Genomic DNA, 19,110 nt, shown 5'->3' with positions numbered 1-19,110 from the left:
TACACAAGTCATCTCTACACCCCACAGTCGCCATGCAGGTCATCATCTCCATCATTATCCTCATCACAGCGCTGGCGCACGCTGCACCAACAACCAGCACCACACCAACATCATCACTCTCGCGACGCGCCGTCAATCCAGCCCTGGTCCCATCATATGGCGTCACGCGCAACACCAATGCCAACGCCAAGCAGCGCGGCAGCTGCGACGGTTCCAACGGCCAAAAGACAGTCCTGATACCCTGCACCTGCCCACCCGAGAGGGACGCGTTCCTCTCCAAGCTCTCGACGGCCGTGGCCCAGGGCAACGTGTTTGGTGAAAATATCACATTTAGCGAAGATGCGGCCGACCAGTCCGAGGCCACAAACAAGAAGCGCGCCACGGCCATGCTCATTGTCCTACAGAGCTTCAACGGCACAAAGGGCAGGGGCTGCCCGGGAGCTTCGGCACCGAATTTCCTGCTGCAGCAGAGGGATGGGAAAAAGAGGACTTAGAGTTTATAGTAGCAGAAGATGGGATGCGGTCGGCCGCTGTGTGTTATGATGACAAATGAAGTCGATTATTAGTTTTGTACCTCACATTGTGTATACGCGCATGCAAATAAACAGCACAGCTATCTTTTGTGTTTAATTTGCCAAATATGAGTGAATAGCCGCCTGCTCAATTATAACACTTGTAGGCAGACATTTGCAACACGGGTTTCTATTATATTATAGCTTATGACTTGAAATGACCGAATAGGAGCTAAACTTGAACTTGACTAAGTCACTCTGCGTGGAACTAATATACCATTCAAAAAGTGCATCCGTCTAGTAGTCAAATCATTATGCTTGCTTTCCCGGGCGGGATCTCGCTGAGATCATTATAAATGGGCATAATAGGTGTTAAATCAGGATAAGGCCCGATTAACATCAAAACATAATGCTGTGAAGGGATCAGTCCATATGTCTTTTTGCCCTCGCAACCCCGTAGCACTCTAATTCGGAACTCGTGCCCTTCATGTCTGAATGTGACCTCCTCGTTGACAAATTGATTTTCCGTGCGCATAATCGTATCAGCATCTGGCCAATTATATTTCATTAGTCGGACTACGCAGACTGCCGACACGCTCGGCGGAAAGAAGACGATGGTTAGGATGATCGTGGTAAAAAAGGCGGAAGTGAGCATAGTAGGCCGTGCCTTTTTGACCGATTTGAATAATTTATGACATTGGTTGAAGAAGGGGAAATATTAGACTGTATAAATTATTGGTAAAAGGCTTGGGAGTATTAGTGAATAGAATAGAAGTGAATTCTTGTCGCACAAGTCGATGTTTTTTTGTTGTTTAGGTGAAGTATCCAAAAGGCAGGAGGATAAGGTTTTCAAGCCGTTTTTTATTTGCTGTTTATATTTACGGAGTGTCATCTATTCTTATACATATGCTCGTCATTGTTGCTATTTATACACCCATTACGGACCCATATTTATCTGATAATCTATCGCTACTTCGTATACCCCCAATATTAGTGCGATTTCGTTTCGGGCAACGACCCCTGTTCGGCAAACCCCGGGAACTAGGATGGGAGAAGCTTCACGACAAAGGCATCCACGTTGTCGTTAGCCTAACAGCTGCCATTCGGGAGTCTCGTGGGGAGATGACGCACCTTTGCGAACCCCCAATATATGGACACCGCCATATCCCCAGTGACGAAACTGTTGATAACTGTTTGATGGGTTTATTCGATGCATTTGCCAGCCTGTGCGCCGCTCGTCTGGCAAAATCTGACAAACCTGACAGCTTTAGGAATTCAGCCAAGTTATTGTCGCCATGTCAGGTTTTGTCAATTCCTTGGACTTTGGGTACCCTATCACCTACCTAGGTATCTATAAGTTATTTCATGTACCTAATGAGACATGCAGTTCTGTACTTACGCCAGGCTTTCCCCCTCTTCAGCCTGCCCAAAAGCTCTCTACTTCAGCGTCAGGCAAGCTATAATCCATCCATAGGGCCCGCGCTGGCCCAAATACCCGCTTATCCTGCTTCCTATGCCGATCCTCGCAAGGTGAAAGCGGGAAACTGGAGGAATGGCGCTGAGGTGATAAAGGAGCTCTTGGACGAGAGGGTTAGACGAGATTCAAATCGCTGAGGAGATCATCAAAGCCACTGCAGCGAACGAGGAAAGTGGCGCAAAGTTGATGCAAATGCTCTTGGCCAGCAAAGGAGACCAGATTCACATCACTTGTGACATACTCGAAGCCGTTGCGGGGAACCGGGGGGATGGCGCAAAGGTGATGAAGGTACTGTCGGCCAAGAAAGGCAGTCAGATCCAAATCACTGAGGATGAAATATCTTTCCAAGCCAGTAACGAAACGACAGGAAACTGGTGGCCTCTCCAACCGCCAAAGCGGCAACTCCGGGCGATGTGTAAGTCGAGCTAGTACAGTCCTCACGTCACTTAGAACTGCCCCAGGATTAGACTAACAACTTGCAGACATGTGGATCGCTGCAGTGGGGCGAGATCACGCCCCGACAAGAAGAGTTGGTGAACGAGATCCTCGATCTTTCAGGTGAAATGCCGCTTTTGCCCTCTAGATGTAGATCCTCGACAAGAAAAGGTTGGCGCTGGGAGTTCTTTGCAACCCCGATGAGGTTCACACAGGCGTCGAATGCGGCCCAGAGATATGCCCTACTCTCGGGGGCTTCTTTGGGAAGCCGGGCCTTAAGACTGCCTCCGCCTGTTGCAACCAACTGTCAGATCACCACAGCACATCCTTCCAGCGCCGCCACTATTCCTCCTATTTCTACAGTAACCGTCCAAACTCAGACCAACCCCTTGCCTCCTAGTATATGGTGGATACTGGTGGGCGTACAGGCAGCCTGGCGGAGCGTGCCAATAGCACAGATTGTCGTCGGGACAGGAAGTAACGATGACTATTTGTTTCAACAATTAAGAGAGTGCTACAGTCGTCATCGAGGCTGGCTGCGACTTTGGCTCTCAATATGGCGCCTTGAATACTGCGAAGTAACTAAGGTAAGTGTTTCGTCCTGCAGTTTCTTCATGGCGGCTATCTCCTCCATCTCTTTTCTCTTTTGGGAGTTTTAATGCGAAAACCATGACGTCAAGTTCCTCCGTTTGAATTCTGGAAGAATGGTGCGAGAGTATTCGGATCTTCCCACACACCCTGAGCATGAGTACCGCCCCCGAGATGGCAGCTCCAACACCGAAAACCCGCCGATTCCTCCTCACGTCTTCCAGGTATATTATTACAGTTGTCCGCCCTCATGCACCTGGCCGTTTCCTCACGACTGCATCACGCCCGACGCCGGTACCGAGAACCTGGCATGCATCCCAAAGCGAGCGAGGCAATTTGAGGGAGATGCCTCCCGGTTGTTATGGGGATTGGAGCCGGTTTTTGCAGTGTCCTTCTTTTATCTCGTTGTGCATCACTCTCTCATGTTGCTGGGTCCGTTTGTGTACTTCGCGTGGAGGAATGCAGCTTACCCTGAGGATTTGCAAAATCCTTCGGTCCCGGTCACCATTGCAATCGGTCTCTTGTCTTTGTTCTGGAGTGGTAACGGGATTTTGACAAGCAACAAGACAGCCAAACACTTGTGATCTGCAGAAAAGAGTAGTATTTAATCTGACTGTTTCCGAGTGAGAACTGGCAACCTGGCAGACAACTTATTCCCCGCGGTGGCTTTCCTTGTTAAGAGTTTGACAGCAAATGAGTGAGTAGCAGAGGAAGAAGAGCTGAAAGGAATTTATGTAGACTAGTTTCCAGGATTTCCGAGCCGTTTTAAAAGTGCAAACATAAGTCGTAGCTGTTTTTTAACCTAATAATAAATAAGCTTACAGTGGGATATTTCACAGCTTTCTGGCTTAAAACAGTGCGTTTCAATATTGATAGTTAAAAATGGCACATTAGTTCTCTCTTCAAAGTTCGCTGTTCATTTCAAACGCTATAAAGGCCTCGACTTCTCACAGTGAGAAAGTTGCTTTTATTCAAACAATCCTAGCGAGGGGGGAACCCGTTTTCTTGTTCACTCTACATGCCAGTTCCAGGCAGTTCAGAAAGCCCTGTACGGGGTGAGTTGTCAGTGTCTCAACCCTTCAGACAAGAGCATTGCTCAAAGAATATAACAAAGATAAGCACTTACATCCGTCATAACTTAATTTTCCTTGACCTTGGGCGAGATCTCACACTTCCTCGCGATATCGATGGCCTGCGTCTTGAGGGTCCCGCACTGGGCACCGTAGCACCCTTTCTGGTCCATGGCCCTCTGGAGTGAGTCGCCCTCCCAGCCAAAGACGTAGTCGCCGTGCTGGCCGAGGCCCGTGTCGTCGCCCGTGCTGAGCACAAAGGGTTGCGACGTCCCGTCCGCTGGCCACTCTGACCTGTCGTTGAACTTGGTCGTGTCCCAGACCACCTCGTACATGAGCTGAGGGATCCGCACTGGGTGCGATGCTGGGCACGCACCACCTAGAGTCAGGAAGTTGGCTGGACCTGTGACTGGATACGCTACGTGGTCGCGGTGATTAGGAGAGTCGAGGTTCTTGCCGTCCCAGCACCTGTTTTTTGGGGGTAGATATCAGCAAGTTAGTCAAACCATTTGCCATATTTTTCGTAACGGATGCACAGGCAGGTTTTAGACAGAGTATAGAAAAAAGAGGCTTACGTCGGAAAGTGAATGTTGGATCGAATCCCGCCGGGACAGGGCTTGCTGGGGAACTTTTCGCTGTCGACCCGGTCGTCCTGGCATGGAGCCATGATATCCCCGCCGAAATTAGGTCCTGTGTAGCAGCGGTAACAGTTCTGACGCTTTAGGGTGGTATCGCTGCGAGAACGCTGCATCGGATCACCGACCAGCATACGGAAACCAGGCTTAAAGGCCGTGATCTGACCCGGTTGGGCTGAGGCGTAGTAGACGAGGATGCCGCCCTGAGTTTGAGTGCTGAACCTGTCATTAAACTGGTAGCTGTAAATCGGAGAATAGCGCTTGCGGTCAGTTACTTCCAAGCCCTGATCGACAGAGAACGCCTAAATGTTAAAACATAGAAGGTTCTTGACCTACGCGGCACCACCCTGGGGTACACGTTTATAAGTACCATTCCTGGCTTTGAAGTAGAGATTTGCCGTCCAGTAGTTGGAAAAGTCCTCGCTAAAGGCACATGTGGTACATTTTGCCGTCTGCGAAACATCACCCGTTGTCATGGTGGTGTTGAAGCCGTCACCGCCCACGATCTGGTGGACATGGGGAGATCCGCGGACGCCAGGATTGACAAGAGGGTCGATACGGTCAATAACAATCTGAGAGCAACCAAACCTCAGCATAGTCATGCTGTTCAAGACCTGGGCCGAAGCCGTGGCCACGAAGGCGAGGAGCGTCGGGGCAATCATTGCTTCACACTAGATTGCAATTTTCAAACGATGCAAGGCAAAGCACAAGGACTACGGTTTCTATGCGAGAGAAGAGCATTGGATAGCCTTTTGGTACCCTCTTATGTATTACTGGAACAACGCATGGGCAGCAATCATATGCAGATCTCATAGAATGTCAAGCAAATTGTACCAAGAAATTGTATGCTGTTGCATGGTGCTGTCCAACGAGAAAAATGTGTAGATTTGCCGGCCATGCAATACCTCTATACTGCAGCCGTCATTAATGTCGGCATTAGACGCAAGCCAATGACAGATGCATGCCGACGCAAAACTTAATTTCGGGATAAATCCACGGTTGACATGACGGCAGAAGCCGCCGCATTTCGGCAGTATATACCGAGGGGGCTGTGGAAAAATACAAACTGAGTATGAACATTGTTGGAGGCTCTAGACCGTCTGGAAATCGATTGGCAGCGAAGTTAGTTGCACAAAGACGCGTGTCTGTCAGCAGCAACAACTTCATACCATGCTTTTAAACCGCTACAAGATAGTAAGGAGCCAAGGCAGCTTTCATCAGGGTGGTTTCACGACGAAGGAATACGATCAGCTGGCCACGACACTGACTGGAGCAAAATGATCCAAGAAGAAGATATATCAGTCGATTTGATTGCCGCGCGCTTTATAAAAAGCTGTGTCGATGACCCGGTTGGAGGCCAGCATGGCAGGTACCTGGCGCTTGTTATCAGGATCTCCATCCATCACGTCTCATTAATCGCTGGTACAATGCCCAGAAGCTCAACTTGGCAACACGGAAATGGATCCTGGATCAGAAGCACTAAAAGAGAAAAGTAGAATCAACCGATTAGGGTTGTTAGTATCAAATCATACACGGCAAGATCAATTAATTGGATCGGAGTGCCCGGGGCGAGATTGACGTCTGCGCCTCCCCAGAAACTTGACCGTTTGCAGAGGCCATCGCGTCTAAGCTTTTTTGCGCTGGGCGCTTAAAGACATGGATGGGACCAGAACATGAACCCATCGTCCCCCCAGCCCCTGACGGCCAACAATTTTGACCAAGAGCGACCGATTACACGGACCAAAGTTCCGACAACGACGCTAGATTGAACCTTGGAAGGGAGAAAATCATGGAACAGAATCGAAGAAGAAGAAAAAAGATTCAGCCTTGCAACGAGCCTTGGCGTTGAGCTAGAGAAAGTATGTACAACCCGACACCCGCCAAGTAGGATAAAAAGCCCCAATCATGGATGCACTAAGTCCGATATCGTCCGGCCTGGAAAGTAGGTCGTGTCACCTGCGACGGCTTCCAATCAGCTGAATCGGGTGAGTGAGTAACAGTGACTTTGATAACACGTGTGACGGGAAGCAAATGCGCAACGGCCGGACGTTTGTGGCTGAGTTGGTTTGCGCCATCTGCAAGCCATCTAGGTTTGTTTAATGCGGGATGGCGGGGGTGAAAGGTGGTGAGTAGTGCCCAATCCTCCGGTCAAGATTTTACGTAGTGCCTCTCTATACCCTACTGGGCTCATCATCTACTTACTACCAGTCCAGGATACCTTGACCTATTTCCAGCCGCGCCATAAGAATGGGCTGGGTTCCCACGAAAAAACCTACTATGCAGCTGTGCAAGATCTTATGAACAACAAGGGGGGCCAGCCGGAAAAGCAGCGCATTGATCAAAATGCACGGAATCCGGAAGATGCCGCAGTTGGAAACCAGGTTGTCTATTTCCGAGGTGGACATGCATTTCCTCTACCCACTTGCACTGCATCAGATAAAAAAACAAAGATCTTTGAGCTTGGCCACTCTTTTAAAAATAAATATAGAAGTCGCCGTAGTGGTTTCGAGAGAACTGATGCTCCTGTAAAGATAGGGAACGCATTGAGCGAAGGACCCTGAACCCTGACACCCCTTAACTGCGTTGAAAGGTGGGAAGCTTTGACGGAGTTCTTGGAAAGGTGGGGAGAAAACGATATGCACAGTGATGAACGGTTCATCAGAGGGGCTGTGCGTAGGTTTTCCCAGTCTGAGAATGGACAGGCATTCAGGGGATCTGAGGGAGCGGCGCAGTCGTGGAGACTCGACAGGCCCCCGACATGGGGAGAACTCCGCGGGAGATTTCCAGTGCTTGCAGCTTGGATCCGTCTTCCTCTGGGGCACAAAGAGTTGCATCCCTCTTTTTGCTCTCGGTGTTATTTATTTTGGGAAGAAGATGGATGGTCGGCCCGCAGAGGTGAAAAGGCGACCGAAAGGTTAATTGAGAGAATGGCTGGTCTGGGCTCTTACCATCAATCGTTATGCCTTATGGAGCCCCATAGGGCTGCAACTTGTGCACGTCAGTGTCTGGCCTGTCAAGGTGTTGCTTGCTTGTAAATTGGTTTCGGGCGTTTGTCATGTACAATGAATGTATTTTGCCCCGAATAGCACTATCAATTCAATGAATGATCTACAATCGCATTCAGCTTAGGCAATCAATGTCGCGTGTTAAAATCCCCAAGAGGCGAATATTACGAATCTCAGCCGTCATTTTACTGTATTGTAGGTAGAGGTATTTCTCCACATGTCCCAAATTGCGCGTTCAAATGTAATGGCTGCTTGGGGGCCTGAATAACCCCAATCAGTTCAGAGGTTGCTTTGAAATTCCAGACACGGGACCAATATCGCCTCAGCTTTGTGCGGCTTTCGGTACGTCACCCAGCAGCTGTCATTTCGCGAAACCCCACATAATGTACTTGTACCTTAATTCTCTACCTATTCTTGCGCATTCTACCGACATCGCAGGTTGCTGCCTGCTTACTGTTACGCATGTACGGCATGCTAATTTAGAGGGCCTGTTCAGCTGAACTCGATCGATTGCCCAAATTTATCGCTAAAGACTGAGCACTCCAAAGAAGGAAATAATTTGGTAGATTGATCCATCAGCCTCCCGTGTGAAACTAATTTCAGACCTAGGACTTTTTTTTTATTTACAGTATTTTTCTTGTTTGTTTTCTTGCAACGAGGTGCATGTAGGGCGTGTTGCGATGACGAGTCGTGATCCCAACCAGGCGAGCGAGCAAACTGGATTCGGGACCGGGAGGGAGCGGAGGGATGCTGCAAGGGCGCGCAAATCAATCACCTGCAGTGAGCTGCACATAAGTGTGGGTTGATTTCGTGCAGAAACGGCATGGTGTGCACAGGCAGAAGGATGAAGTCCCAGGTTGGGAGGGTCGTTGAGCGAAATGAGATGGTTGCAAGCTTCTCGGTGTTTCGTCCTGCTCTTTCTTATCTCCAAGTCAATTAATTATTGCCATAGGTCCTACGAGTTATTAGCCCAAATCCGCGACCGGGGAGGCAGAATACCTCACCCATAAACGAAAAAATCGACCACTAAGGAATTTGATATGTTGCAAGTTTCACCGGGAAAGCAAATTGCGCAGTCTTTGAACAGTCCTCCACCGACCATCCTACACATGACATGCCTTGATCCTTTGTTACACCTTTTTTTTTCTGCCGGGAACCGAACTCCAGAAAAGGTAACCGTGTTAGAAGGACTCATCTTGTCGGTGGCAAAGTTCAATAATGATCAAGCCGGAATAATAATTAACAAAAAAAAAGTATATTTGCGAACGTGTCATTGATGATTGTCGCGTTCCACACCGAAGGCTAACCACGAGTCTGCCATGACTACCTTGGAAAATCCTCGGTGTACTTTATTACGTACACCCAAAGAAAATAGTAAACATGTACTATCGTATCTCTTCCCGATTGAAAAAAAATCGATTCAGTCATCCGGTATTATTAAGCTGGTGGTCAAGTAGAAAAAAGAACGTTTGTCTCGGATTGTATACAGTGCATCCACCTGCATTCCTGCATATACCCACCCACATGACGGTATGTGTTTAACTGTAACAGTGAAGCAGTGAATAGTACTATGCGACCCCTTCCGCATCGGACGATAGTTTTGCTGGTTCGCAGGACCCTGAATTCTCCTCTTCTATGCGCATCACGAGAGAGAGTGGCGAACCAAGACATGTAAGATCAGCGTTCAAATACCAAGATAGGCTCACCCTTTTGTTGTCTGGCAAGCTGGAAAAGCTAGCATCGTCGACAGCCCCACCCCGCTTTCCCTGTTTGCGGGTTCGTGTCAAGGTTGGAATGAGGCGAAAAAAAGAGAGAGCCGGACCAGAATAGCATCTTCCCTGGGACTCCTGTTCAAGATACAATCCAGTCCACAGGTTCAATCTCGTGTTTAACATGTTGCCAAACTTGTTTGTTATTCAACTCTGTTGATGGCATTTTCTGGGCTGAATGGTATGGCAGTGCGAAAAATGGTGCGGATTCTTTTGGTTTGCATTACGATACATACAGTATGCAGTAGCTTCTGGTGACTTTGGTCGGTAAGCCAAAGTTGGACTAGCCTATTTCTGTCTGGCATGCTCGGCAAAACAGTCATCGAGATTTACGAACTAGAGAGACCAAAGAAAACGAAACTTGTCGTCTCGGTAAGGCTGCATATCCGAACCGAACGAACCCCTTTGAGGATTCGGTGCGGCACTTTGGGAGCCTACTTTTTTTTTAGGTAGCTCTAGTCAAAACTCCCGTGAACAGGTCATTGTCGTCCCGCGGCCGGAACCCAGCGGCGTTGCACAATTGCCAAGTACTTACTGTACGGTACTGTAGAAATGGTGGCAGGGCCGAGTTCTGCACGGGAAAAGGGGTGGGGCACACGAGAAACTTTGTGTGGGTAAAGAAACCGGCTAGTCCGTAAACGATGACTTCAGTCTGATTGATGATGATTGTTGGAGAAACGGAAAAAAGCATGAATAAATCCGAGTGAGCAGGGGTGAACCAAGAAAGTCAGATTTATTGCTGTCTGTACCTAGGAAACAAGGCTGTTGGCTTCATTTTGTTTGGCTCTAATGGGTACGGAGTAGGAGAACATACCATACTACAGAAGAAACGAAAGTGAAAGCAACAACCCGGTTCGATCAATTGGAAGATTGATGGCAGGCGGTTGGCTGTCAACGGCCAACGTTCCCGCTCCCGCATCGATTTCCGATTTCTGCCACACTGCGTTTCTGCACCAATCCGTCTCTTCTGTGTCTGGGCAATACAATGGCCTTAATTACAGTACAATTTGACTATAGGGAGGGGTTTGGGGGATATCCACTACGCACTCCCTCTCGGTTCCGTGTACTGTACAGAAAAAAAAAAGCTGCAGCCTGGGACTTCTTTAATGGGAAAAACGAATTGTCCCTGGCCCCAATAGGATGTCCCCTAATCTAAGATAAACGGGGACCTGCACGCCATTGACGCACCTTGACAGGCCCCACTAACTGCAGTAGCGTACAAATTGGAAGCCGCTTGCGCAAGTGGACAGCCATTAAAGACAAAAAGAAAGTCACGAGAGTTTTTTTCATTTGACTCATCAGGCAAACATATTTTATTGGACAAGTTGGACGCTTAATTGTTCCTGCAGATGGATTTGTTCAGGAACAAGACTTGAGATGTGGGAAGAGCTAAGGCATTGGAGTTAGGGGCTTTGGTCAGGAAAAGCCCCTAACAAAACCAAACTGTTTCGATTCGCGCGCGCGCCACCAGCGGCTGGCTTTGTTGGGCGTTTGTTGGACCCAAAAGCCAAGGGGGAGAATCGAGAATTCAAGATACAAACAGAGTCTATGTTCTGTACAGTAAAGATATCTCAGAGTAGGTAGAATGTTTGTCCTAAGCGAGTAGGAGAGGCTAAATGGGGGACCCGAAACCTCGACCTTGGTCGATTCGTCAAAAATATCTCCAAGAGAATCTATTTTTGCGCCAAAAACGAATTACTGTGTGCTCACTGTTGACTGTTGGTTCCTTTGCTTAGCCCATTTTCGTTTCAGTACAGTTCCCCTAGCAAGTTGATGGCTGGAACCATTGGATGCTAGCAGTCGCGCGGAGGACAATCAACGGGCCACCACCGTGCGACAAGGTACGCGCCAAACGGTTGTTTACGGCTGAATCGCAGCCAATGTGGACAGTGTTTAACCTCTAATATTCAGCGGGCCTCACTGTTCTGAAGTCTCCAACGTCTTTTTACGATAGGTAAAGAAACACGCCCCTTGTTTGCTCTACTTGGTTACCAACTCAGCCTCTAGGCTGTGTGGACTGCTATTGGTTTGGTGCTCCCTCTCCCTCTGGAATTCGCACTCTGGGCCAATAATAGCCCTTTGTCGTTTCAGAGGTATCCAATGCGTGCACCCCCCAGAGTTGGCTACGGCAACGGTACCCACCTACCTTGGCGTAAACTCGGTCATGCGAGGATAGGTGATTGTTGGAAATGAGTGGGTGGTGAGCTTACTGGGAAGGGTTTTTTTTGCTGCAGTCCAAAAGAGTCGACAAAAAAAAAGAGGGACGGTACAGGCATTGGGGGAGGGGGAGGAGGGTGACGAGCCAAGGAGCAAAAGGTTGTGTGTGTGTGGTGCCAATCTTGTACCAGTAGTAAATTTTGGCTGTGATCACAGAGGCAAGACACTGTGTGGGGTGGGGTTATGGAGGGGATGCATTGGATGACAAGGGTTTATTCGTGATGGGACCAGGGGTCAAGGGTCTGTCGTCACCTGCGCCCCAAAGAAAAAAAAGACGACACGACGGCCCAGTTCGGAGACCCTGTCTAGGACTTGCCTTGACAGTCAAGGACAGGCCACCCATAACCTAGACTAGACTAGTTCAAGTTCTAGTCCCCGCTTGCATGCACGTATTCTGTACCAAAAAGAAATCGCATCGTACATAGCAGCTGCCTTTTGCAGAAGCGAACAGCACAAATTCCACTCTCGTCGCACTTCCACCAGAAGACTTAAAGATTCATAAACTTCTTTTTTTTTTTTTTCTTCTCGCTCATCGGTGGTTCAAAATCTTGCATATAATCTCCTCGCTTCCCCCCCCCAGCCACGGATCGACCCTTGATCTCTTCTCCCTGGTCTTACTCGGCTCTCCACCCACACCCTACTCAAAGCAAAAGAAGAACCCCCCTCCACCCTGCGACCTTCCCTACTAAGCAGTCCACTTGGCACCCTGAACCTTACCATCTGGATGTTCCCATGTATCGACAGGACCACGGACTCTGTATAAAATATAACTTTGTCCCCGATTCTGCCGATTGACGACAATAGCCAGACCGCGACACAATAAGGACGTGCTCCTTACTTTTCGTCCATATTAGCAACATCTTCAGCCACAAAAAAACAATCCCTTCCGTCGCCAACATATCTTCCCACGAGGTCCCCGAAACCCATTATCCGGGATTTGACCCCGACAGCGACGTCGTCGTTCAAGAACAAGATCGCACTCAAGAATCTTCTGGCCGAAACCAACAGAGGCCGGGAACACTCACACTCATCACCAACTACCGCACTCGCGGCAAAGCTTCCGTCGTAGTCACTCCCATCACAGCTACAGGCACAATGTCTACCTACCACGCATCCTACCCGGCGACGGGCCAGTACTACGAGTACTCTCAGCCGGCATACACTGCATACACTCAACCCAGCTACACACTCGAGGCTCACCCTTACGCGGACGCCTACACCACAAACTCTAGCCACCTGGCTCCCGACTACAGGGAGCCCAGGACGAGCTCCTCGCGCCGCACCTCCATCTCCCCTTCGTCATCGGGCGAGTACTCCCACACATCATCAGGCAGCAGCGGTCACCACCGTAGGCGCTCCAGCCAGATCTACCTCGAGGAGCCCACGCGCATCGTCCACAGCAGCGGCTCTCCTTCGCGGAGGGACCGCGAGCGCGCAGAGAGGGCCGAGCGCGAGGAGCGTGAGGCCAAGGAGGAGCGCCGCCGCCGCCGCCGCGAGGAGAAGACCTCGGCCCCTACCAGCAAGGCCATGCCCATCCCTCTCCCCCGCTCCAGCACCATGCCCACCGGGCACTCCATCACCCCGTCACACGAGACCCGCGGCCGCCGCCCGGTGATCATGTCCGAGTACGTCGACGGCGGCGAGACGTCTGCACGCATGCCCATCGGCCCGGTCGACGTCCTCGAGCACGCCTCATCGCGCCGCAACAGCACCACCAAGCGCTACTCGTCGACGGGCAGGTACGAGGACCACCACCGCCGGAGCAGCGGCGGCAGCGGCAGCGGCCACCGCAGGCACGACAGCAACGGCGGATCCCCTCTCGGCTACGCCAGCGGCGAGGAGGAGGCCAACCGCCGCCGGGCACACAGGCGCAGCAACCGGCCCGAGGTGCGCCAGGGTCCCGGGTTCGCCTCGTCGGCGCCCGACTTTGGCGTCGCCTACGGCAAGTCGCCATCCCCTTATGCGTCGAGCTACGCCTCGACGGCCGGGTCTACACACCTCAGCTCGTCGCCGGCGGCCGACGAGGCCACCAAGACGCTGCGGTGGGCGGACCAGGAGCGCCGGGCGCAAAACGACCGCATCTCGTCGCGGCCCAAGCTGGCGCGCGTCGACTCGGTCAAGGCCAACGCCAGCGCAAAGACGCAGGGCGAGGTCAAGGGCATCCTCAAGAACAGCCCCAACAGCTCGAGGCCCCAGAGCAGCAGCGGGCCCCGCAGCCGCGGCAACTCGGTCAACGTCGACGACCTGGCCGCAGGCGTGGAGCGGCTCTCGACCGGTGACGACGAGTACAGGCGCCTCAAGGACCGGTTCAGCATGCCGCCGACCCGCAGGCACTCCACCTTTGCGCCGGGCGCCGGCAGCAGGGACCGTACTGAGTACTGGACCGACGGTGGAAGGGAGAAGAAGTACTACCACTAAGGACCTTTAAAGTGTATTTTACTTTACATTCTTTGTCTATTATCTTTTTTTTCTTTTGTTTCTACTTTATGTGTCATGACTGCGCGTACAGTCAGGAGTTTGGTGTTTTACATCTTGTATTTCATGGGCTGGGCTGGGTTTAACGAGCGTGTTCATTAGCTTGGGAGCATTGTGTTTTATTTGGGTTTTGGGAATATTAGACACAGCAAGTCGATATTCAGCGTCTACTACAGTTAGATTGGCGTCGATATAGAAAAGACGCACTCTCCTTACAAGTAAGGGTCGAGGAAACAACAATACAGAAGGCCATCAAAAGATGGTTTCATTCAAGACATCACTACCATTCCTACAGTTTCAAGTACCTCCTTTTTTGCAGTGACAACAGACATTTTCATTAGTCGTCAATTCGCCCCTCGACGTTAAAGGGACGTCGGCCGAGACATGCATGCAGTATGCGGTCGGTGCATTGCCGTCATTGATCGGCAAAGGATGACAGGAAAAAGGAAACAACTCACAGTACGCCAGATGAGTTGCTGATACTGGCTGGTTGTGTCGTGTGCTTGGTGCGGTGCTGCAATGAAGCGGTACGTAATCTACTGACTGTACTGTACTGTACTGTATTCCTTACTACCCCGGGCGAATGAGGGATGGCTGTGCCGATTTATGGAGTAGTAAGCAGCAGGGGTCATTGCAACCTCGCTGGCAAGAGGGCATCGAGTGGGGGATTCGGGAGAGGATTTGTTACCTATTTTGCAGTCTGGTAACAGTCGGAAAATTAATTCCCGAGTAGGCTAGGTTAGTTACATATATTATGCTTGCCCACGCGTCCTTTATACAAGGAACAGTATAGATCATTATGGATATTATGGATATAGTTATGGTCTTGTGTTATTCTCTCGTCTTCTCTTCCCTTTTCTTGGCGGAGGCATCTTGCCATGAAAGTGAAGTAGGTAGGCACTGATGACTTGCTTTGACTCCTTGATGACTGTGATATGAACCAGGTTTTCATGCAACGTACCTATGCGCTCGTCATAAATACATCACTTTGTCGCCGTCATTGAGACATGCGTAAAGCCCATGCCCCGCATCCTCAACGCAATGGCCAGTCTAGCATCGACTGGTCTTCGGTACAAAAAGTCCAAAACGATTAAAGCATCTGGGCAGGCCAGCATAGAAAGCAAGTCATGTTTGAACATCAGCCATGTCAACGAGGCGGGTCATTTCCCTCCATAAAGTCCCTACACAATGTGGAAATAGGTATATTTCCGCTTGACTGACAGCCAAATAGTTTTGTCCCGCTCATGATAATGCCACAAGAAGCATGGCATTTGAAAATAAATAGGTTTAACGTGTGTTCAAAGTGCATTGAATAATAGCCATGACATAGCACAGACCTCTTTAGCCACGTGTGCACTTCTTATTTCGAAGTCCCGGTGTATGCGGTAGGCCATGAATAAGACACTGTTTACCAGCAGCTGGTGTCCTACATATGAATTGCCGGTAGTGGGCCTGGTGACGGTCTTCAAGTCGCCTATATAAAGCTGACTAGCTTATGTCGTAAGAGATACCAAAAGTATTGGCCAAAGCTTTGACTCAACATAGTTACGGTAGTTGAGATATTGTTTACTTACATGAGAAAAGGTGCCAGTCTTTTAAAAGCGCTTGCGCCGCCCTACATTGGCGTAGTCAATGTTAAGCAGTCAGTTATTATCAAAAAAACTACTAAAATCATGACAACGAAAGCTATGCCTTTTTCTGTTAGTCGTGAGTCAGTGGAAGCAAGCCTCCAAGTGTACAAATAGTCTAATTAGAAGCATTGGACAGCAGATGATAAAGAGCCTCTGCATCCCATCCAACATCTTTTTGTGTTGTGTTCAATCAACCGGCTACCATGCTATAAATCATCTTCTATTTCTTTTTCTTCTTATCATTATATTCTTAATTTCTTTGGATTTCGATCGGTGGGCGTGACAAACCTAAGATGTGATTACCCATCACATACAAAATCTTTGCTTTGGTCGTTTCAAGCGGCCAAGCCCTCAGTCTGCTCACAAACTCCTTGGGACATCTCGAGGCTTGTAGAATCGGTTAACTCATAATTTACGGCGAGCACACAGTCGTTGCATGGGCCATTATCGAAATCTGATTCACTGCAGTAGAAATTGCAAATGGGGCACAAGATCTACTAGGTGCGATTCGAGGACTGACAAGGCATTGGGAAAGGAGCTAGCGCATGTTCGAGAATCAGAGAAGCTAGGTTGGCAATAGCTAGCAGCCTAAGAAGTGGCTGAACTTGAATTAATAAGTGGTATACATTCACCGGGGGCAGCTATTCAAACCAACTCGGTACGTCAACGTTAAGACACGGCGATTGGACCTTTTGATCCAAACATACATTTATGTAGATTCTAGCACGCTTTGATTCTTGAATGTCGGTTATTTCTTGCTCCCGCTCTCAACGGCAAGCATCGTCACTATGCTGGAACTTTGTCCGGAAAGCTTCTTATACAACCATTCCACCTCATACGGTACTGGGCCAATCGTTCTTGTGCGCAGAAGATGAGGTAGATTTAAATCTTACAGATTTTAATGACTCAAAATTAGCATTGTTTGGTACGGATTTCGGGCATATTTTGTTTCCCGATATCTAACATACTTCATCCCCTCACATTTAAGCTCGTATACTGTGTCGATCAAACATTCCTAAAGTCTGCAACAAATCAACATGGGACCAATTCAGAATTTGTACTTCAACCCGCATTCGGTAAATCATTTTTTCAAGTTCTGGCATTCATCTACTTTACGACATGACTTCTGGGGCAAAAGAGGAGAAAAGGCAAAAGAGCTTTTTTTCGGGACTCACAGTGCAAAGTTTTTCTTCCTTTCCCGCACCCGGACACGAATATTCGAGGAACATTCCTTTTTGTTTCCCGATCTGCCGTCGATTTCCCCCCGCGATTCACATACCCCAGTCAACCCATCTCGGTCCACGTGTACAACTAAGAATGGTGCCAAGAGAAGTTTGTATTTATTCCCTCCCTTGGTATTGTTCTCCTCGCATGCGCAAGGCAGCTTTGTCTTGTCGCTTTTTGTGGCGCTTTCCACCTGCCTCCCACGCACCGGTTGCATGTGCTCGCCAAGCCTGTCTTTCTTCACCTGTCTTGGAGTCTTGGATTTGGATTTTTTATTTTTTTTATTTTTTTGGCAGCTTTGCCCATCGGACAGTCATCAAAAGAGCGAACTTACTGCTGGTGTATCCTAAAAGGAATAACCAACAGAAAATCTCTCTCGCGCAAGAACCAACGGCGGCTGACTGCATGCAGACCGAGAAGCATAATTCGCCCGGCATCAATACATACCTTGTGCTTATTGGCTTGGATTGCATACACATCAGAACGACAAGCGAGCAACTTGTGCTGTGCCCCGGCGAAGCCACCAACTGGCCCCCAAAATTCAATCCCACCTAATATCCCGCCCCATCACAGCCTGCGTTGCGTCGCTATTGTGCCTAGCTACATACCAAGGTACTTGAGGTGTATACCACAGCCTGCCGCCTATAAAAGAGGAACATCCCATCCCTTTGTCACTTCCTGAGAGGACACCCCCAGAAAGATTTCGCAGCAAAGCGGTCTGACGACAAACGCCATCGAGCTACCTGAGCAGAGATACGAGAAAAACGAGAATCCTCACAGGCAAGAAAAAAATACAAAAGATCAGACTTTCTTAACCCGCCCGCTCTGCCCATCATGAAACTTCACATGCTTTCCCCCCTCCAGGACGAGGATGATAGCCACTTCCCTTCTTCGCAATCAAAATCCAAGAGGCCGGCGCATCGTAATCTCCGGCCCGCGCGGGGCATCCTCAAGAACAGCAGCAGCAGCAGCGATACCGACGAGATTGATCGCAGCAGCGTCCTGATCCCGGCTTTTGTCGCCGGTGCCGCGGCTGGTTACTTTCTGTGGCGTGTGGCCGGTTCTTGGTTGTTTTGAGGAGCTGATGGGTATCCATTTGGTGTATTCCTTTTCTCTTTTCTGCTTGCTTTTCTTTTCTTGTGGTTCTATGCAAGGGACATCAAGTAACCGCTGGACTTTTCTGCCATGTGGGCCTACTACTGTCCATGACTGGGACCACTGGACAGGATGGCGTTTACGAGGATTCTCCGTCTCCCTTTGGCATTAAAGGTGTTTTTTTTTTTTTTTTTTTTTTTTTTTTTTTTTTTTTTTTTTTTTGGAAAGGCAATGCATTTCATTCATCTGCATTTCGTTCATCATCTTGGGTTATTTTTTTTAAGGGGACGAAGGGTTGGGTTGTGTCGCAGAGTTCATGCATTCGTGAAAAGGAGCACAACCTGCGTACAATTGGGCACCTAGGTACCCGTCACAAGGACTGACGACGGAGCTTGTCTTTCCTGTCATGCTGTTGGAGTATTCCTTTTCCCGCTTGCTGCTCCACTTTTCAGGATATCAACGGCGCAATGGCCATGTTGCGCTCCTGTCATCCCCAGCTATCACCAAACGAAAACTTCGAACCAGCTACATTTACCATCATCTAGTCGCATACCCAGAGGACCCCAAGGAGCAGCAAACCGCCCACTCGCCACCTCCGAGACCACAGCACACCTCCTCGTCCACTTGCCTCCCTGCAGACGACTGCCGCGCAAACGGGACCCACGGCATTTCTCCCTTTCGCAGCAAGCCAACCCTCCTCATCCTCCACACGACCAGCAGGAACACGGCGGCGCCGCACGCGAGGCAGGCCATGGCCAGACCGAGGCTTATGCCCATGCTTGCCGCAATCTCCTTCTCTCGCAGGCGGCCCGACCAAGGTGCTGAATTGGGCTGCCGAGCGAGTGTCAACGATGAAATGGCGGCTGTGGGTGGCATTTTCTGGAGGCATAGGTGCATCTCGTTGCGAATTTGGTTCTGACTGTGGTTTGGGGATAGGCCCTTGTGCTTGTCTGGCCGGCTTTTTTCTTTTGGATTTT

At 49.6% G+C, this 19,110-nt stretch overlaps 6 protein-coding genes across 6 annotated transcripts; 4 read left to right on the top strand and 2 right to left on the bottom strand.

Annotated features, from left to right (window-relative positions):
- Positions 1–32: 32 nt before the first annotated feature.
- On the top strand, positions 33–494 carry PgNI_02529 (uncharacterized protein; the record flags this gene model as incomplete). The annotated part of the gene is made up of 1 exon (XM_031122594.1): positions 33–494. One exon carries the CDS (start codon positions 33–35, stop codon positions 492–494), a length of 462 nt encoding a protein of 153 aa, XP_030987233.1.
- Positions 495–4,026: 3,532 nt separating this feature from the next.
- Positions 4,027–5,388, bottom strand: PgNI_02528 (uncharacterized protein; the record flags this gene model as incomplete). The annotated part of the gene is made up of 4 exons (XM_031122593.1): positions 4,027–4,058; positions 4,183–4,550; positions 4,658–4,957; positions 5,054–5,388. Coding segments are annotated over 4 exons (1,035 nt in total), but the record flags the coding sequence as incomplete, so codon positions are not given.
- A 2,740-nt stretch (positions 5,389–8,128) lies between these two features.
- PgNI_02527 (uncharacterized protein) lies at positions 8,129–8,614 on the bottom strand (the record flags this gene model as incomplete). Its single annotated transcript, XM_031122592.1, has 2 exons — positions 8,129–8,255; positions 8,350–8,614. Coding segments are annotated over 2 exons (306 nt in total), but the record flags the coding sequence as incomplete, so codon positions are not given.
- A 4,189-nt stretch (positions 8,615–12,803) lies between these two features.
- PgNI_02526 (uncharacterized protein) lies at positions 12,804–14,126 on the top strand (the record flags this gene model as incomplete). The annotated part of the gene is made up of 1 exon (XM_031122591.1): positions 12,804–14,126. The coding sequence occupies one exon, from the start codon at positions 12,804–12,806 to the stop codon at positions 14,124–14,126; it is 1,323 nt and encodes a 440-aa protein (XP_030987224.1).
- Positions 14,127–17,872: 3,746 nt separating this feature from the next.
- Positions 17,873–18,115, top strand: PgNI_02525 (uncharacterized protein; the record flags this gene model as incomplete). The annotated part of the gene is made up of 1 exon (XM_031122590.1): positions 17,873–18,115. The coding sequence occupies one exon, from the start codon at positions 17,873–17,875 to the stop codon at positions 18,113–18,115; it is 243 nt and encodes an 80-aa protein (XP_030987227.1).
- A 424-nt stretch (positions 18,116–18,539) lies between these two features.
- PgNI_02524 (uncharacterized protein) lies at positions 18,540–19,052 on the top strand (the record flags this gene model as incomplete). The annotated part of the gene is made up of 1 exon (XM_031122589.1): positions 18,540–19,052. The coding sequence occupies one exon, from the start codon at positions 18,540–18,542 to the stop codon at positions 19,050–19,052; it is 513 nt and encodes a 170-aa protein (XP_030987226.1).
- Positions 19,053–19,110: the final 58 nt, after the last annotated feature.

Source organism: Pyricularia grisea (assembly GCF_004355905.1).
Source record: "Pyricularia grisea strain NI907 chromosome Unknown Pyricularia_grisea_NI907_Scaffold_1, whole genome shotgun sequence".
In the NCBI taxonomy this organism is placed as follows: domain Eukaryota; kingdom Fungi; phylum Ascomycota; class Sordariomycetes; order Magnaporthales; family Pyriculariaceae; genus Pyricularia; species Pyricularia grisea.
Note: the sequence above shows the minus strand (reverse complement) of the source record. Positions and strands in the feature narration are given on the sequence as shown.